The following is a 17,776-nucleotide window of genomic DNA, read 5'->3' as shown; positions in this document are numbered from 1 at the left end:
GGGAGGAGGACGCGGGGTGGGAAGGGTGGGAGCCCGGCGCTGCAGTGCCAGCGCGCAGCCGCTAGATGCCGCTCCCTCCCCAGGGGAGCCGGGCGCGGGTTCGTGGCCGACAGATGGCGCCTGCGCGTTCCATTCGCCTCCAAGTCGCCGAAGAGCGAACACCCCAAACAATCCCGAAGCGCCACAAAAAAAAAAAAAAAAAGAAAAGAAAAAAAAAAAGAAAAAAAAAAACCCCGCCGGATCCGACCGCCACTTTCAAAACCCCCCACCGCTCTAGAACCGCGGGAGCTTCCGTCCCTGAGTAGAATTCGAGGGTGTAAAGAAGAGGAAGGGGAAAATATCTTGTACCAGCCCAGGGGTGAAGAAGCCCCCGGCCTGATAAAGAAGGAAGGAGTGGGGGAGGCGAACAGTCTCGTTGCTGCCTCTGTGTACGCTGAGGGGGGAGGTAAGTTATAAAATGGCGGAGGCGAAGCTTCTAGAAGTTTGGAGAGGCACCCGGAGGGCGCGGGGCCCACTGTGAGGTTTGTAGGGTTGAAATAGGGCGCGAGAGAGGAGTTGGGAGGAAGAACGATTGGGCGCTCCGTTGCCATTTATTTCCCCTCTTCCTTTGCCCCCAGCGGGGCCAGCCGTGGAGTGGGTGGCCAAGTCAAGGCCGAGGGACTCCTCCTCGTCCCCGAATAACCCCCAGCCCTTCTTTCTCCCTTGTCTTCTCTGAAGTCGCTACCTCCACATTACGAAAGAACTTCCAGCCTCCTTCCTCCCTACCTCCTACTCCTACAGAGGTTTTGTACCGCAGGAATCTTCTTTTCGACTACCCTCGCTGAAGATTTTCTCTTCTTTCCCTCGCCCCACTCTCCCTCGGGGCCTCTACGGAGACCTCCCCCCCCCACCATGGGTGGCCCAAAATGGAGAACGCGGAGCAGCGCAAGATGGAGGCTCCGCTTCTCTGTGTAGCATTAGATTTAGGTGCCTTTTCTCCGGCAGGCTCTTAAGGCTGGGAGAGCCAAAACTGGAGGTGGAGTGGGGTGCGAGCCGTAGTCGGGGGAGGCCAGCTGGGGAGGCTGTGGTTGGGTGGGTGAAAGCGCGGTATCGTGGTGAGGGGAAGGAAGAGAGCAAAATGGTGGTGCTGGAAACCTGGGGGGGAGGGGAGGAGAGAGGCTCAGTTGTGTATATTTGGGCCTCGGACCGAGGGAGGCGAGGGAAAATCTACTCTGATCACACCCCTCCCTCGTGCCCCCTCCCTTCTCCCTTCCCCTCCTTCCTTTCTTCCCTCCCTCCTCTCCCTCCCTCTCTTCCTCCCTTCCTAGAGAGGGAACAACATTCATGTGACGGGCCCCTCGGCTTCTCCCCCGCCCCATCATCTCCAGCGCGTGGTGGGGGAACTGCTGGGGAAAGCGATTGGCATCGATCTCTCCATCCCTTCCGAGGCCCGACTTCGGTCAGTTTTCTTCGGGCACCAATTTTATAAATAGGTTGGGGGTCTGGTGGTGTTGGCCCCCGCGTGCAGCCCTTGCCCCAAAGAGGGCCCTGCCTGGCTGGCTTGGGAGGAGGGGGGAAGGGCGGGAGTGGAAGGCTGTTTGTTGGGGGGTTTTGGCGCCACTTTTGTTTTAGTTTTAGTGCTGCTTTTCGTTCCCACCCCCACCCGCGCTGTCTTTCTCAAGACACGAACTGAGCTCATCCTTGCCCCAGGTAGGCAGCTTCTGCTTTTCCCCTCCACACTTTTATTCTGGCTGGGGTTGACTTTCTTTTTTCTTCTCTCCATACCCGGTGATCTGTGGACGGCGATTTTAGGGCCGAAAAGGGTCGGTTGGGCCGTGGGGAGAGAAGGTGTGCGAAACAGCATCAAGTAGTTCCGCAAAACTTTGAGCCCCGTTCCCATTTTCTTGTGGCCTACATTCGTAAACGTATTGTTGATTTCTGTCGTTGTTATTTTTTTTCGTCGTGAGAATGTCGTTTTGCCTTTAGTTTTTTATAAGCCGCTGTACTTTCGACATTTAGTTTCTGCTTCCCCTTGGTGTATGTCGTTTTATTTTTAATCCTGAACTGTAATGGGTTTTATCGTGTGATTTTTTTAGTGCTGCAGTGTTCAGCTTTAATTTTTAATATCGCATTAGTAGTTTCATCCGGTTTGTGACTTTCTCCTCCGTGGCCTAGAAATGTTTCATATGTTGTTGCCTACCACCCCCTCCCTCCTCCGTTCTCTTGGATGTAGTTTTTAAATTGAGGATCATGCTGTTTGACTAAATGGTTATTTACAGTTTATATGATATATCTATTAGAAACTTTTGATCTGTAGGATTAGGTTTAACTAAAGGAAAAGCTCGTGTTGGTTTGAAATGGTTCCTTAAAATGCGCGGGCCGCCCCCCGCCCCCCCCCGTGAAGCTCTATCTTCCCCTCACAGTGGAGTGTAAATTCCATACCCCTTTTCTCCCACGGACCGCCGTATTTCACAGCAGCCACACCCTGTATTTGTCTGTGTGGATTGGACTCATTATCAGCTTAATTTAGTGACTCTTAAACCACCATGATGGAACTTGCTTAAGCACTAAGCTTCTTTTCCTGTTTAGTCCTAGTGGTTAGTGTCGAAAGAGGAATAACCAAGGTTTCTTGATGAAACCTTGATGCAGTCCAACCTCTGCCTTTTTTCTGTTGTCTTTTTTCCTACTCCGGGCTGTTGGCGGTGTCAGCACCGCTGCTGGGGGCGGGGGTGGAGGGGAGGAAGAGTCGGGTTACCGAAGTGCGTCATTCCTGGCTCTAGCAGGGCCTGCTCGGAGCTGCTGGTGTTTGTTACTGTCCTCGCAGCACTTTCCTGCCAACCTTCTCTCTCTGCGTATTGGTTAGGAGCAAAAGTAGGAGGCGGTCTTTTAATTCTATCTGTAGCCTAGCGCGTTGCATTTAAGGGTATATGTGAACTTATTAAAAAAAAAAAAACGGCCCTGGAAAGTGGATACATTTCTGTTTAATGACATACAGTTCAGGTAGTTTAGACTTGCTTTCATGTATTTTCCAGTGAACGGTGGGGTTAATTTTGAACATTTTAAACCACTTACGTTAAAATGCCTGGTTTTCTTTCTACATTGATATCAATCTGTAATTAGGGATCAGAAGGACCAGTTAGGGCATAAGTGTTCAGCGATTTTTCAAGTGGTTGAATTGTAATTTTATGACACATTATGTTAAATAGTCTGTTTTTTTTTCCTTGTGAGCCAAGGTGCTTTGTGGCTGCAAGCTAATTGCACATGTTTAAGTTCATTTTCATCACATTCCTATTTATTCCTTTAGATATAATTTTAAATATATCCTTTGGATCTTATGGACTTTATTCAAATTCTTAAAGATGGCTATTTCTTTATTTTTAACTGAATTCTTAAATTTACCACCTAACAAGTTGTGTAGAATGTGACTACAGCTACGCTGTTAGATTCTTGTCTTCTTGCTAGTCTTTGATACTTTTGTTATCTTTGGATTTTTCTCAGTGTATCTACTGAGCACAGACAGTGTCTTCCTCTTAATTCTTTTCTGAAGATAATTGGGGGAGGAAGGAAGTGGTGGAAGGTAGAGATCGAACAAAAGTGGCCTTGAGTTGATGATTGTAGCTTGATGGTGAATACAGGAGAGCTCATTGTACTATTATTTGCTCTACTTTTGTGTGTACTTAAATTTCCGTAATTAAATTTGAAGAAAAAATTTCAAATGGTCTTGCAATTTTGGTGTAATGCCTTAAATTTATATTTACGTATCAGTTATTTGCTTGGGAAACTTGGCCTTGTGTACAAATAATTACACAATGCCTACTATCCATCTTTTAAAAAATACTTTATTTGAACCAGTATAGAATAAATGTTTATAAATTGGTTGAACTTTAAATGTTTGTAACAGTCGGAATGTGCTCTGCTTTTAGTTATTTTAAATCCTTTGAAAATAGGAAAATTACATTCGCTAATTGTGTAAATTCTGCTTGGTGTCTATTTCATTAAGTTGGAGTTAGTCTGTATGAAAGGATTTACTATTAATAGGAGGGGCTTTGGCAGTTGGAGTAAGTGACAGTCAGTGGAAGGGAATCAGCTGCCCTAGGGAGAATTGAATTCTTGGTAGGAGGGTGGAGGTAGGAGTTGAACTCAGTTTCAATATTTGGTGTTTAAATGAATGGGTAGAGCAAAGGACTGGAAAAGAAATGTGCTTATTAGTCATTCTTTCCCACTGTGAAATAACTATACCATTCTAAGGTACCAGAGACTGGCAGTGGGGGTGAGGTGTGCTCTTTTTAAAAAACTGATATGAAAATGAATGTTTGCATATAAAATGTTTGCATATAAAATCCCCAAGATTATAAATAGTTAAAAGTTGATATGTAAATTATTTTAATGTTTTCTAGTACAAAAATTCTGACCATTACCCATCAACTGTAAAATAAAAGTGCAATGCAGTTAAAACCCTGTCTCCTTATTTAGTGTGTTTGTGAATTGCTCCTAAATTCCTTGAAGGTTAGTACCTTATTTTCTGCAATTTTGTGGTGTTAAATGTCAGTTTTTTTTCTATGAGATGCATTTTTCAATATATTTTAAAGTTCTAAAGGGAATCCAAAATAACGGATATTTAATTTAATGTTTGGCGAAATGTCTTCCCTATTCATTATGAAAACAAAATACCACACTTGTCTGGGAATAGACATTTCATAATTGTTAATATTAGTCTTTATATTTCATATTCATTTAAGCTTTAGAAGGAGGTTAAGACATTACATATTTTGAATTCTTATTCGTATGCAAATAATCTTAAGTAGATGTTGTGGATTGTGGCTTCAGATTTATTTTATTGTGGTGAGGCAACTGCTAAACGACTAAACCAACAAATTAGTTGGGTAACTTTGAAGTCTATTTAGTTAGGGTTTTTTTTTTTAAAGTTCGGGCACTCAAGATTTTAATGAAATTAAATTCTACATTCCTTTTTCATTGTTTTCTTTTTAGACCTTCTTGACTTTGGTGGTTGCCCGAGGACTTGTGAGTTAAAATGGATGGGGTTGGGTCCGGGACAGGCTCAGACTCAAATGATCCTTAGGGAATTTAGGGTAGATCTGAAAAACGGCCTTGGACAGTTTAGTAATGCTTAATATTCTGCATGTTTAAACTGATGCCACCCACAGTCATGTGTGGGAAGGGAGTAAATAGTGAATAGCATTCTTTTTGCTTTGGGTTCTTTATAATAGATGGAAGGCTTGAGGTTTTGATGCTACAAGTTAATTTTTGAGCTTAAAATTTACATTAAATGGACACAGTGATCTCTCTGTTAACATATCTGGGGGATAACGTTCATATCTCTTTAATGCTGTGACTTTTTTGTCTCAAGTTTTTTGTTGGTTTGTTTGTTTTTTTAAACCTGGGCTTGTATTAGCACTTTGAAATCGCTGTTAGGTTATTCAAAGACTTGAACGACAGTTTACTGTACAGTGGAGCACTAGGATATACCTAGATTTTGGGAGTTGGGGAGCACAGCAAAGGAAAGGGATAATATCAGTTAGCTATGGGTATCAGTATATACGGAAATGTGATTAATCATTGGAGAGTAAAGAAAAAAACTTTTTAAAGATACAGGTTATTTTAAAAGTTATTCACATTTTCCTTTTATAATTCTCTACTTTTTATATATGTTTGTGACTTGTAATTTGTGGTTCAATACTGTCCCTGTATAATAATTCTCTATGTCTCTGGCTATCATAAGCGGTAGTTATTGTATGTTCTGTTTGGCAAAGATACATGAGAAAACAAAACTGTCACTTTGATTTTTTTTTCAGTCTTGTGAGTTGCCTGCTTTGCATTTAATTTAACCCAATTTTACATATCTTCAGTGTAAGGAGAGTCTTAATTTTTGTATATGTGCATTTAAAAAAACTACATCTCTTTAGCAGCTGTGGTGGTAATCTGCCTGAATTGTGATTTTAATGTATGCTTGCAGTTCTATATTTGATAGTAACCAGAAGAAAACAAGAAGTCTTTACATATACTTTAATAATCAAGAGATTATTGAAATTGTTTAAAACTCCCTTCCCCCAAAGGAAGGGAGGGTGAATAATGTCAATGGCCTGTTCTTTTTTTATTATTTTAATTGGAAAATACATGACTAGGCTTGATGAGACAAACTAGGGAGATTTCTATAAACTGGGTAATCTAATGTACAACTCAAAGGTAAAATTCCTTTATAAAAATAGTTTAAATTCTGTTGAATGTTGCTAGAGGGGGAAGAAAGTAAGTCCTGTTTACACTTTTGCATGGATAACATTTGTTGTAATGGGATTTGACTTGTTGAATCCTGAGATAGTCTAAGATTTTGAGTTCCTTTTAAATGCCAATAACTGCTATGTGTTTTAACATGTATTGTTTAATCTCCTCAGCTACCTTTGCAAGATAGGTGATTATTATCACTTTACAGATGGGGAAATTGAGGCTCTTAGAATAAATGACTTGTCACATAATAATTGACGGTCTCAATTCACACCCAAATTAGTTTGACCCCAAAAGCTTTGCTTTTTTATTAAGCTCAGTAGTTTCCCTTAACTGGTTTAGGTATTGGGTTTTCTATAACCAGAAAGCATGTATCATTTTAATGTTACAAAATGAAGAGTTTTTTCATGTATAGTGCAAGATAAATGCAGACTTTTACACGGGGTTAGATGAGTTGCTGCCTGATGAAAGGTCTAAACTATATTTTATACTAAATCTGAGCTTTGGTTTTGAGTATGCTCATTATACAACAGTTTGTGGGATAATATGTTGAATTGTATTCTTGATTTTTTTTTTGATCATACTATGGTAGATAGAATGGTTTCACTGTTTTTTTTCCCTTTATGTCATTTATGCTCTATACTGAATGGAGGCGAAGTGTGACTGAGAATAGTTCCCCAATCATACATCTTGTTTATTGAGTGGTTAGATTTGAAATTAAAATTTAGGTGACTCTTTTTATAATTCACTGCTCTGATTGGTTCTGTAGGGGGATTTTTTTTTGTTTTGTTATTTAATGGTACTTTAAAAATATTCTCTTCTAAGTGTTAATATCTTCTCTGTTTCTGCTATCTATTCTCGTTCATCTTTTCACTTTATTAAATTTTGTTCTTATTTTTATCAGGTGGTAGATAATATTGATGCCCTGGATTATTAGATTCGTTAGTGATCAGAATCTTTATCTCAGTTTTCTTTGCTTTTCCTCTTTTTCCTTCCTGCATTTCATAAACTATAACTAGGCTTTTTTCTTATCTGAAGGAATGATAGATATTGGATATCTAGCCTGAGATAAATTAGTGGGGACAAAATAAAACTGAATATATTAGTGCATTTCATAGCCATGAGTCAAATTTATGTATTTTATGTTAATCATTTCCTTGAGCTTCATTCTGTAGGTAATAATTTTTCCAGGTGATGCAGTCTTCTACCCAGATTCTTTGTTCAATATTGAGTCTTTTCATCCATATTTCCCCCTTTGTACTCCAAGAATACCAAGACCCTGGTGTTCTACAACAGAATTATGCCCCAAGGCATCTATTGTATGTAATAAATTTGTTTCTCTCCTGTGCCTCTAGAAAGATACCAGTAATGTACCATTCTTGGGAGAATTCAGGAAGTTGTCACTCAAATCATTTTCTGAGTTCTATGGTGAACATGAGGAACCCTGGTTGAGAAAGGCTGCTAGAATATTCAGGAACTCGATTTGGCACTAACCGAATTTTTACTTTCCACGGTTACTTTCCTGTCAGTAACCCTACTATAGCCTCTACTAAAACTTACGTATGATAAAATGTGAATGCAACTGATAATAATTGCCGTCTCTGTGGGATAAATTGGTTAGTGTTGATTTCAAGCAGTTAGTGCTACTTAGTTGTTTTAAAAAATTGAATGTGAGAAGTTAAGTGTATAATTTTATTTGTAAAAAGGAATATTGTAGAAGCTCTGATTATACAGTTCAAAACATTTTTAATAAAAGACTTTTAATAAGTCTTTGACAGTGACTGTAACATTAACAATAGCTAACAACTGAACTCTTACTATGTGCCAGACACTGTTACAAATGTTTTATGTGCATTAACTCAATGTTCATAACCTTATGAGGTAGGATGACCATATGATTTATTGTTCAAAACAGGATACTTTTGAGAGTGAAAGGGAACACTAACCTGATGGCATGCTGGGATAATAGGATAAACTAGGGCTGTCTCAGAAACTAGGATGTATGATGAACCTAATTAATACCCACTTTTTCAGAAGAGGAAGCAAAGCATAGGGAGACCAAGTGACTTGCCTGATTAGTAAGTGGTCGGAAGGGATTCAAAACCCCTATGGAGATTTCTTTGGGCATGAAAGTGATTTAAATTACTTTAAACTTCCGTATTCTGAGAGTTTATTTTTACTCTTTTGGATACGTTTTTATTGGTATGGGGTCAATAGTAAAAGACGATGCAGTGTTTTTTTTAAAAAGTCAGTAGAATTTCCAGTTGGCTTTTTTTCAAGTGACTGTTAAGACTTCAGTAATTGTATGTCTTAAAGTTGGAAACCACCTTCTCTGAGGTCCCCCTAAATAAAAAACTCCAGGATAATTACTTATATACTATTTATATTTGTGTTTGTCTTCCTTACATATTCAGACTCTTACCATTTTCTTAGGAGGAAATGTAAATTGTATGATATTTCATGGGGGTTCTTAATGTGGAAAATTTCTTTTGAGAAGAAAGCTGAAAGCAATAATTTTGTGACTGGGGAGGAGAAATGGGTACTAGAAAAGAAAGGAAAAGGTCCAGTTTAGAGACTTATCTCTAAGTTAAACTGATTGGGTTACGTAATTTGAAAGTTAAGGCTTACAGAGATTGATGTGTCATTTCATAAAATTAACAGTTCTCTTATTTTTGGTGAGTTTTGTTGTTGCTTTGTATTCCTGCCCTGTTTATGTTTGTGGTACCTTCCACACCTCAAAAATAATTGCTGTAGGTAAATTCAAACATTTGGAGAAATGATATCAGCATAATTATAGATTTGCTATATTGTAAAGTAAGATTTTCCCCTTTTTCTTTCAGTGGGGGTGAATGGTAGAGATCTGATCTTAAAAGGACTTCATGTTTTGTTTCCATACTTGGGTATTTTAACATTTCATTGAGGAATTTGTGTGTGTCTCTCCCCTAGCTAGTTCACTTTTAGAGATTTTATTGGTGTCACTATTTTATAAACAGGTTGTTAAGTAGGTCTGTTCAATTAATTTTATTTTTATTTTTATTGAGGAATAGTGTGTTTCCCCACGGCCCATCAGCTCCAAGTCGTTGTCCTTCAATATAGTTGTGCAGGGCGCAGCTCAGTTCCAAGTCCAGTTGCCATTTTCAATCTTTAGTTGCAGGGGGTGCAGCCCACCATCCCATGGGGGAATTGAACTGGCAACCTTGTTGAAAGCTTGTGCTCTAACCAGCTGAGCCATCCGGCCACCCCTCTGGAAGCTCAGCGGCAGCTCATTGTCTTCAATCCATTTGTGGAGGGTGCAGCTCACTGGCCCATGTGGGAATCGAACCGGCAACTCTGCTATTCAGAGCTCACGCTCTAACCAACTGAGCCATCCGGCCGCCCTATTCAATTTTTTAAAAAGTATTTTACTTACTTCATTAAAGCCACCATGACGTTGGAAGGGGCATGGGGAACTGCATCTCTGACCAGATGAAGGAATTTGAGTGACTGGTAGATAAAAGTTTATTTCTTGTGGACTCGATTTATTATATGAAATTAATACAGTTGGTGTTTCAAAAGCTATTGCCTGTGTTTAACTTGGGGTCCATTGATAGGGTGGAAATGTGTTGAGAACCCTACGAAAGTACATACAGAATGTGTAAGTGTGCGTTTCTTCAGGTTCTCAAAAAAGTTCGTTCATTGTTATATCACCTAGTATTGCAAGTGCCGACGGGATACAGTCGTAAACTAGATTATAGTCTTTGTCCTCTGGTAACACTGTCAGTTGGGCTTTATCACATGAAAGGGTTAAAAACAACCCTTTTTAAAAACATACTGGGATTACTATATTAAAGAATATTGGACTAATACCAATAGCTGTCAATACACTTTTGATAACCGTGTCCTTAATTTGAAATTAATGACAAGTATTTAAAAATAAGGACTCCTGTAAAGCTTTAGGAAAAAATGCCAATTGAAGACTGTTAATGTAGCCTTGGAGTGCTTCAGACTTTGGTGGTGGTTAATAAACTAAGTTAAAAGAGCCCATGATCATCCCCTATAACCAGTTACTGTTATCCAAAGGTTGAAACCTAGGTGATACTGTGGTTCTGTGTAAAAGCAAAAGAGGCAATCAGCAATCACTCTGTTATGGGACTCTGTCTTTCTTTATTTCAAATTATAAATGCTTGCTTTAGAATAGGAATTTAAATTTATACATGCTTATGTTTTACTTTCGGATTCTGCTGGAATGTTAGTTTGAAATATCTTTGCAGTATATGATACTCATCAAATTCATTACATATGATATCATTTGGGTTTGGTATATTTGAAGTATTTCCGTTTCAGGATTGAGATATATGATAACCTTTTTTCTTGGATTTCTAACCTTTTTTCTCTTTTCAAAAGCAAGGAGAAATTTACTATACTCACCATTGTGTCTACTGCCTTGCATCTAATTTGCAAACTTTATGGAGACTAGAATGTTATTATACAGAACATGGTTAATATTCTCTTACTAAAAAAGGCCTTTTGTGGTTAAAGAAGTACTATTAAACATAGGAATGTGAACCTACTTTGAGGATTTCCCTTCTACACTGAAGAAGTAGAGAAAATGTAGGAAATATTAGGAAAGCCATAATATTTTCCCTTCGGGATATGTCCCTCCCTGTTTCTACCATTCATTTAGGCCAAAAGACATTCCTCAGACTTTATCCCTGGCAGGAGAATTGAGGAAGTGGTGGTAGCCGTGGCTGGCAGGGAAGCAGCAGCATGAAAAGGTATGTTTTTGAAAAGCAAATTTGTCAATGACAAATGGATTTTTCCAGTTCTGAGTATATGTACTTTTTTGAGTTTTGATTAAATATCAATGCATAATGTACTACTATTCATTGAGGACTGTTCAGTAGTTGCATTCATATTTGGGTGTCCTAAATATATTTGAAAAATTTCAGAGGGATTATTTAGACAATACGGGATTATATTAGAAAAGATTTTTTAGTAGGGAATTGGTTCCTAAACCGTTGAAGTTAGACTGAAACATTCATCCAGGTTGCTGCAGAAAAAGAGCAAACCTAACTGGAGAGGTAATTTGTGTGTGTGTGTGTGTGTGTATGTGTGTGTGTGTGTGTGTGTAAATATGTGGTGTTTAAATGTACAATATCGGTGAATATCCAAATTTGTTTCAGAACTAGATTGTTAACTTTTTCAGACTTGGAATAATTTTTTTAATCTGATTTTGAAAACTTATCTCGTTTTGTAGTACATATTTTACAGGTTCTGAGATAATTAAAATCTTAGGTTTTCTAGAAATGTAACCTTGCATTATAATCACATTGTTAATATGTTAAAGAGTTGTGTGTTGGAAGAGAAATAGTCAATTATTTCTTCTAATTGGCTTTGCATTAATGATAAAATTTAAGTCTGTAACTACAGGGTATTATGTACTAGTTGTATGAGAGTCCCTAACATTTAATTTTTTTTATTTTTTAAGACAACCTTGTGGGGTAGTTGGTATTTTCATTTACTGAGATTCAGAATGGTTAAGTGACTTGCCCAGGATAACTCAGCTAGTAAAGTGGTGGAGCTTCCTTTTGTTCCTTTTGAATCCAATTCTGCCTAATCCCAGCATACTTTATCTTCACATGGTGATACACTGCCTCCCAGTGGGATGATTTATAGATTTCATAGTGATAACTTTTTTGGAGGTAGAGAAATAAAGGAGACAATCCTAAATTGATGAGACTGAGGACGGAGTTAAACATCTCAAGGTAGTCAACATTTTTGGAAGTTAAATAGGAGAAAGACTTGTTTTCTACCAAGAGCTGATAGAGGATAAATCAATCTCAGTCTGAAGTTACATGTGATGTGTTTCGTATTTTATAACAAACATCAAGTAACAACTAGAAGAGGGTTGGATGGGGGAAGATGATGAAGTGTGTTTTATTGTACTTGTTTTAATCCTCAGTAGGGTGACATCTGAATTAATATTAAGGAATTAAACTTGTTATAAGATAAATTATGAAACAAAATGTTAGCTAAAGCATCATTGGCATGTCTCAAGAGTAGTGTTCTTACTAAAGGGTAATACCGTGTTTCCCCGAAAATAAGACCTAGCCGGACCCTCAGCTCTAATGTGTCTTTTGGAGCAAAAATTGATAACAAGTCCCTGTCTTATTTTAATGTAAGACCCAGTATAATATATGATATAATATAATACCGGGTTTTATTTTAATATTAGGCCTGGTATAATATAATATAATACTGTGTCATATTAATTTTTGCTCCAAAAGACGCATGAGAGCTGATGGTCTGGCTAGGTCTTATTTTCAGGGAAACACGATAATACTTATAGGAACAATCTGTTGAGGTAAATTGTTGTAAATGCAGGCAACATTATGATGGCACTTTGTATTGTTCTGTTGTTTTTTTTTTTTTTTTTCATTTTCTGCTTTTCTACCTCTGGTATATTTACAATTTCTAAAATTCTCCATGGAAAGTAGAAATGTTTTGATAGTAATTTCCTTTTTTTACTTTTATGCTGTTACTACTAACTCTAGATAACTATATGCTAGGCACTGAAGTAGAAGTGATTTCAAAAATTAACCGAGTTAATCCTCTCAGTAACTCTGTGAGGTAGGTACTGTTATTTATAGGTGAGGAAACATGTGCAGAGAGGAAACATAAAATTGCCCAAGGACATATACAGTAAGTCCTCACTTAATGTTGTCATTAGGTTCTTGGAAACAGACTTGAAGTGAACCGACATAGTGAAATCAGTTTTACCATAGGCTAATTGATATATTTCTGGTCACAAAAACATGACCAAACTTTTAAATAGACTCAGTACATTTCTAATATATTGAAATAAATATGAGCTACACATCCATTTAAGAAAGATGAATAAAAACAAGTAAGAGAATTCTTTTCCAGCCTGCTTATTCCAGTTCAGGGTCGCCGGTGGCTGGAACCGGTCCCAGCAGCTCAGGGCACAAGGCAGGAACCCACTCTGGACAGGAGGCCATTCTGTCACGGGGCGCATTCCCCCCCCCCCCCCCGTCTCTTTCTTTCTCTCTCTCTCTGACTGGGACAATGTAGACACGCCAGTTCACCTCATGTGAAATCTCTGGGATGTAGGAGGGAAGGAGTCCTTGGAAAAGACTCATGCAGACATGGGGAGAGCATGCAAACTCCACGCAGACAGTGGTCCTCGCCAGGAATTGGTTTTTTTCATCAACATTATAACAAAATGATGTTGAATGAAATGATGTTATTTGAGGATGTACCTAGGAAGTAACGGAATCTTGATGTGAACCCAGGCAATATGGCTCTAGAGTCCTTGTTTGTAGCGTTGCAGCACCATACTGCTGATTAGCTGACATTCATGTGAGTGGTTTCCTCATCCTGGCAATGTATTTAGGGTCTCTCTTTAATTGTGGAGTTATGTTTGTTCATCTTTATAGGAAGTTTAGAGATCAGCAGAGGATTAGGCAAATTTCTGATCTTCAGGTTTCCCACGTGTAAAATAGGTACAATCTCATTCGCCTTATTTGTTATTATGGGGACTAATTAACGTTTTCCGAGTGTACCACACAATATTCTGAGGGTTTTGCTGACCTGATAGGCCCCCAGATAACTGCAATATTCTCATTTATTGAGTATATTTTATGTGTCAAATACCTGATGTAATATACTATCTTTACTTCTTACATGTAGGAGATATATGCATTTTATGGATGAGAAAACTGAGCCCCACAGAAATTAAGTACTGTGTTTTCCCCAAAATAAGACCTAGCTAATCCGCTCTAATGCGTCTTTTGGAGCAAAAATTATAAGACCCTGTCTTGTTTTACTATAAGACCGGGTCTTATGTAATATATTATGTATCATATACATATATGATATGATATTATATGATATGATATAATACCGGGTCTTGTATTAATTTTTGCTCCAAAAGATGCATTAGAGCTGATTTGTCCAGCTAGGTCTTACTTTTGGGCAAACAGTAATTTGCCCAAATAGGTTCTCACCTCAGGGCCTTTGTACTTGCTGGTCCCTCTGCCTGGCTTGGCTCCTCATTTCTTCAGGACATTTTGCTCAAGCAATTAGCCTTTCACTGAAGCATTCTTTGGCCATGTCATGTAAAATAATGTCCTTTGTCCCTAGCACTCCCTTTCCTCCTTGCTCTGCTTTGTTTCTCAGCAAGGCTCTTTTCATCATCAAACATAGTTTTACATGGGTTGTCTCTTTCCCTACACTAGAATGTAAACTCAATGAAGGCAAGGATATTTGTCTTGTTCATTGCCTTACCCCCAGCACCTAGAACAGTGCTCGGATCATAGTATAGGTTGTGTATTAGTATAGCATGTACATAGTATAGGATGTATTATGTGGTATCCTGAGACTCAGGAGACTTGCAAGCTGATTGTGAATTAAATTGATTTAACTTTAATGGAGCAATATGGGCATTCCCTGGAAAAAAGAAGTGCTATGGCATGTGCTTGGGCCTGTTTTAGTGTGGGAGTGGGGACACAGTTGAGTCTGAGTTGTAGTTTTTAGAAGCTTATGCTATTGAGTGTGCCCTCAGCTCAGCTTCTAGGTTCTGTAAAGCTTTTTACCTCTTTGTAGAGGTCTGCCATCCATCCTTTTCTTACAGCTTAAATTTCAACCCCTCATTTTACCTCAAGTTTCATTCATTGACCAATTCTAATATGTTTGTGATGTGCACAATTTGGAGTTAGATGTGAAGCAGGGAGTTAGTTGGCTTCAAACAGGATTCCTAGCTTTGCCATTTATAATTTAGTAGGAAATAACATACAACATAGGTACATACATATGTGTGTATGTTAAGAAAACTGCCAGTTATCTAAACTTTCAATAATTGTGTTTAGTTAATATTTTGATAGCACATAAGTCATTATTTTCTGATGTCCTGGAATGCATAATTTTTTTTTTCTTTTACTCAGAAAATTTCTTGCAACGTATGTAGTTGGAACATAGTGATAAATAATAATTGTTCTACTATGCTCTTGCATTTAAATGGTAGCTGATTTGGGAGAGAAAGACGAATTGTATTTTAGACACTTAAACCGTAAACTTAAACCGTAAACTGATACTATGCAACGAGTTCAGCAGGTATAAGAGCAGGAGACATATGTTAGGGATGCCGATACATGGAGTACATTGTCTTTTAGAGGGGGAAACTTATAAAGAGAAGCAGAGGGTCAGGGGTGAAAACCTCATTGTTGATTGGGCAGGAGGAAGAAGTAGGACCATTGATAGAGCAGTTAGGAAGATAAAGGAGAAAATCTAGGACAATGTAGCATAAAATGCATAAGTGTCTCATATTTGAAAAGAATCCAGATGGCATGTTCTCCATCTGGGAGATGCTTTTAAATTGTATACAATATAAAAGCTGTTGTTCCAATTATGTCAAGTTGAAATTATCTTTAAAGCTGATGTATAATCAATGATTATCCTTGTGTAGATTGTTTTCTTTGTGGTTTCTCTTGGGAGTTGGGTTCTTTAACACTGGGACCCAGGTTACCGAGAATAAGACTAAGCTGGGAAGTAGTCCAGGACAGGGGAGGGCCTCTCCGGCTTATTACATTCGAAAAAGTTAACTAAAATTTTGTTGGAATTCTTTATGCATGAAACATTTATTTTAGTACGGGTAATCAAAGAATTAATTTTACTTAAAAATATGAGTGGCATTAGATAATAGATATACTGAATTTATGTTCTCTTCAAAATAGCTATGATAATTATTGGATTTGCTGAAGTCTATTTTGAAAAGGAAAACCTTTTTTTTTCTTTACTTCCATGTGAAATAAGGGTGTAAGCAGCAACTTAAAGTTTTCTTTAAGTTTTGTACAAAAGCTATGTTGGATAGAAATGTCAGACATGAGTATCTTATAAAATCTTACTTTTCTGCTTCTTAGTAAAATATTTCAAAGAGAAATTATTATCAATGTGAAAAAACTCATAATTCATTTATGAGTACTTAAATAAGTACAGAAGTACTTATTTTTTATTTTGGTAAAATATACATACATTTTACTGTTTTAACCATTTTAAGTGTACAGTTTGGTGGCATTAAATACATTCACATTGTTGTGCAGACATCACCACCATCCATATTCAGAACTTTTTCTTCTTCCCCATAATGAAACTGGACCTGTTAAACAACTCCCTATAACCACTCCGACTTCAAACAGTTCCTGTTAACCAGTGTTCTCCTTGTATCTTTATGTATTTGTCAATACTGCATACTTCATTTATGGAGAAGCATAGAATAATTGTCCTTTGGTGACTGGCTTACTTCACTTGGCATAATGTTGTCAAGGTTCATCAATGATGTAGCATGTGTCAATTTCTTTCCCTTTTAAGGCTGAATAATATTCCGTTGTATGCATATGCTACATTTTCATTCATGAGGGACTCTTGGGTTGCTTCCACATTTTCACTGTTGTAAAAATGCTGCTGGGTGTACAAATATCTGTTCAAGTCCCTACTTTCAATTCTTTTTTGTATATACCCAGAAGTATAATTGTTCCCCAAATATTTGAGTGTTTAGTATGTAGCAAGCACTGTGCTAAGAACTTGGGGATATAGGAATGAACAAGATAGGCCTGGTCCTTGCCTTCGTAGAATTTATAGTGTAGTAGGGGGAAAAAGATTAAATAAGCAGTTACAATTAAATATGTGAAGTGTTCCAAAAGGGTAAGTACAGAGTGCCGTGTGCATGCTTTGTATGGTTGTAAGAATGTATACGAGGTGTGACCAAAATACACAGTGAATGTTTAAATAAAACTTTATTACAGTAAAAGACACATTGCCATTAATCCCCCTCAAAATACTCCCCCTCGCTTTGAACAGACTCATCCCATTGTTCTTGCTACTTTCTGAAGCAATTCTGGAAGCCCTTTTGTGTCTGCTTTTTAAAATTAAATTTATTGAGGTGATGCTATGTAATTTTAAGTAAAATTACAGTTTCAAGTGTACAGTTCTGTAATATATCATCTGTGTATCACGTTGTGTGCTCACCACCCAGAGTCAGTTCTTCCATCACCATATATTTGACCCCCTTTAACCTCTTCTGCCATCTTCCCTTCCCCCTTACCCTTTGGTAACCACTAAACTGTTGTCTGTGTCTGAGTTTTTGTCTATGAGTCTTTTGTTTATGAGTCTTATTCCTTTGTTGCTTTCAGTTTTATATCCTACATATAAGTGAAGTCATATGGTTTTCGACTTTTTCTGTCTGACTTATTTCGCTTAGCATTATACTCAAGATCCATCCATGTTGTCACAAATGTTCCTATATCATCTTTTCTTACCGCAGAATAGTATTCTATTGTGTATACATAACACAACTTCTTTATCCATTCATCTATCGAAGGACATTTTGGTTGTTTCCATGTCTTGGCCACCATAAACAAAGCTGCAATGAACATTGGAGCACACATGTCTTTATGTATAAATGTTTTCAGATTTTTGGGGTAGATACCCAGGAGAGGGATTGCTGGGTCATTTGGTAATTCTATTTGTAATTTTTTGAGGAACCTCCACGGTGCCTTCCATA

The 17,776-nt window shown here is 37.9% G+C and overlaps 1 protein-coding gene across 5 annotated transcripts in view; it reads left to right on the top strand.

Annotated features, from left to right (window-relative positions):
* Positions 1–312: 312 nt before the first annotated feature.
* Positions 313–17,776, top strand: part of STAG2 (STAG2 cohesin complex component) — a gene marked incomplete at its 5' end in the record, with an annotated part of 126,261 nt that continues 108,797 nt past the window's right edge. For 2 of the 5 annotated variants that reach the window (XM_081043689.1, XM_081043692.1), the window contains one exon: positions 313–445. Coding sequence is in view for 1 of the 5 variants with exons in the window: in XM_081043693.1 (XP_080899819.1) it covers positions 1,118–1,438 (321 nt within the window). Of the gene's footprint in view, positions 446–1,117; positions 1,439–10,916; positions 10,974–17,776 lie in introns of those variants that run through there. The other 3 variants (XM_081043693.1, XM_081043690.1, XM_081043691.1) reach the window with 3 other exon arrangements.

This window comes from Rhinolophus hipposideros, assembly GCF_964194185.1.
Source record: "Rhinolophus hipposideros genome assembly, chromosome: X".
NCBI classification, from domain to species: Eukaryota; Metazoa; Chordata; class Mammalia; order Chiroptera; family Rhinolophidae; genus Rhinolophus; species Rhinolophus hipposideros.
Note: the sequence above shows the minus strand (reverse complement) of the source record. Positions and strands in the feature narration are given on the sequence as shown.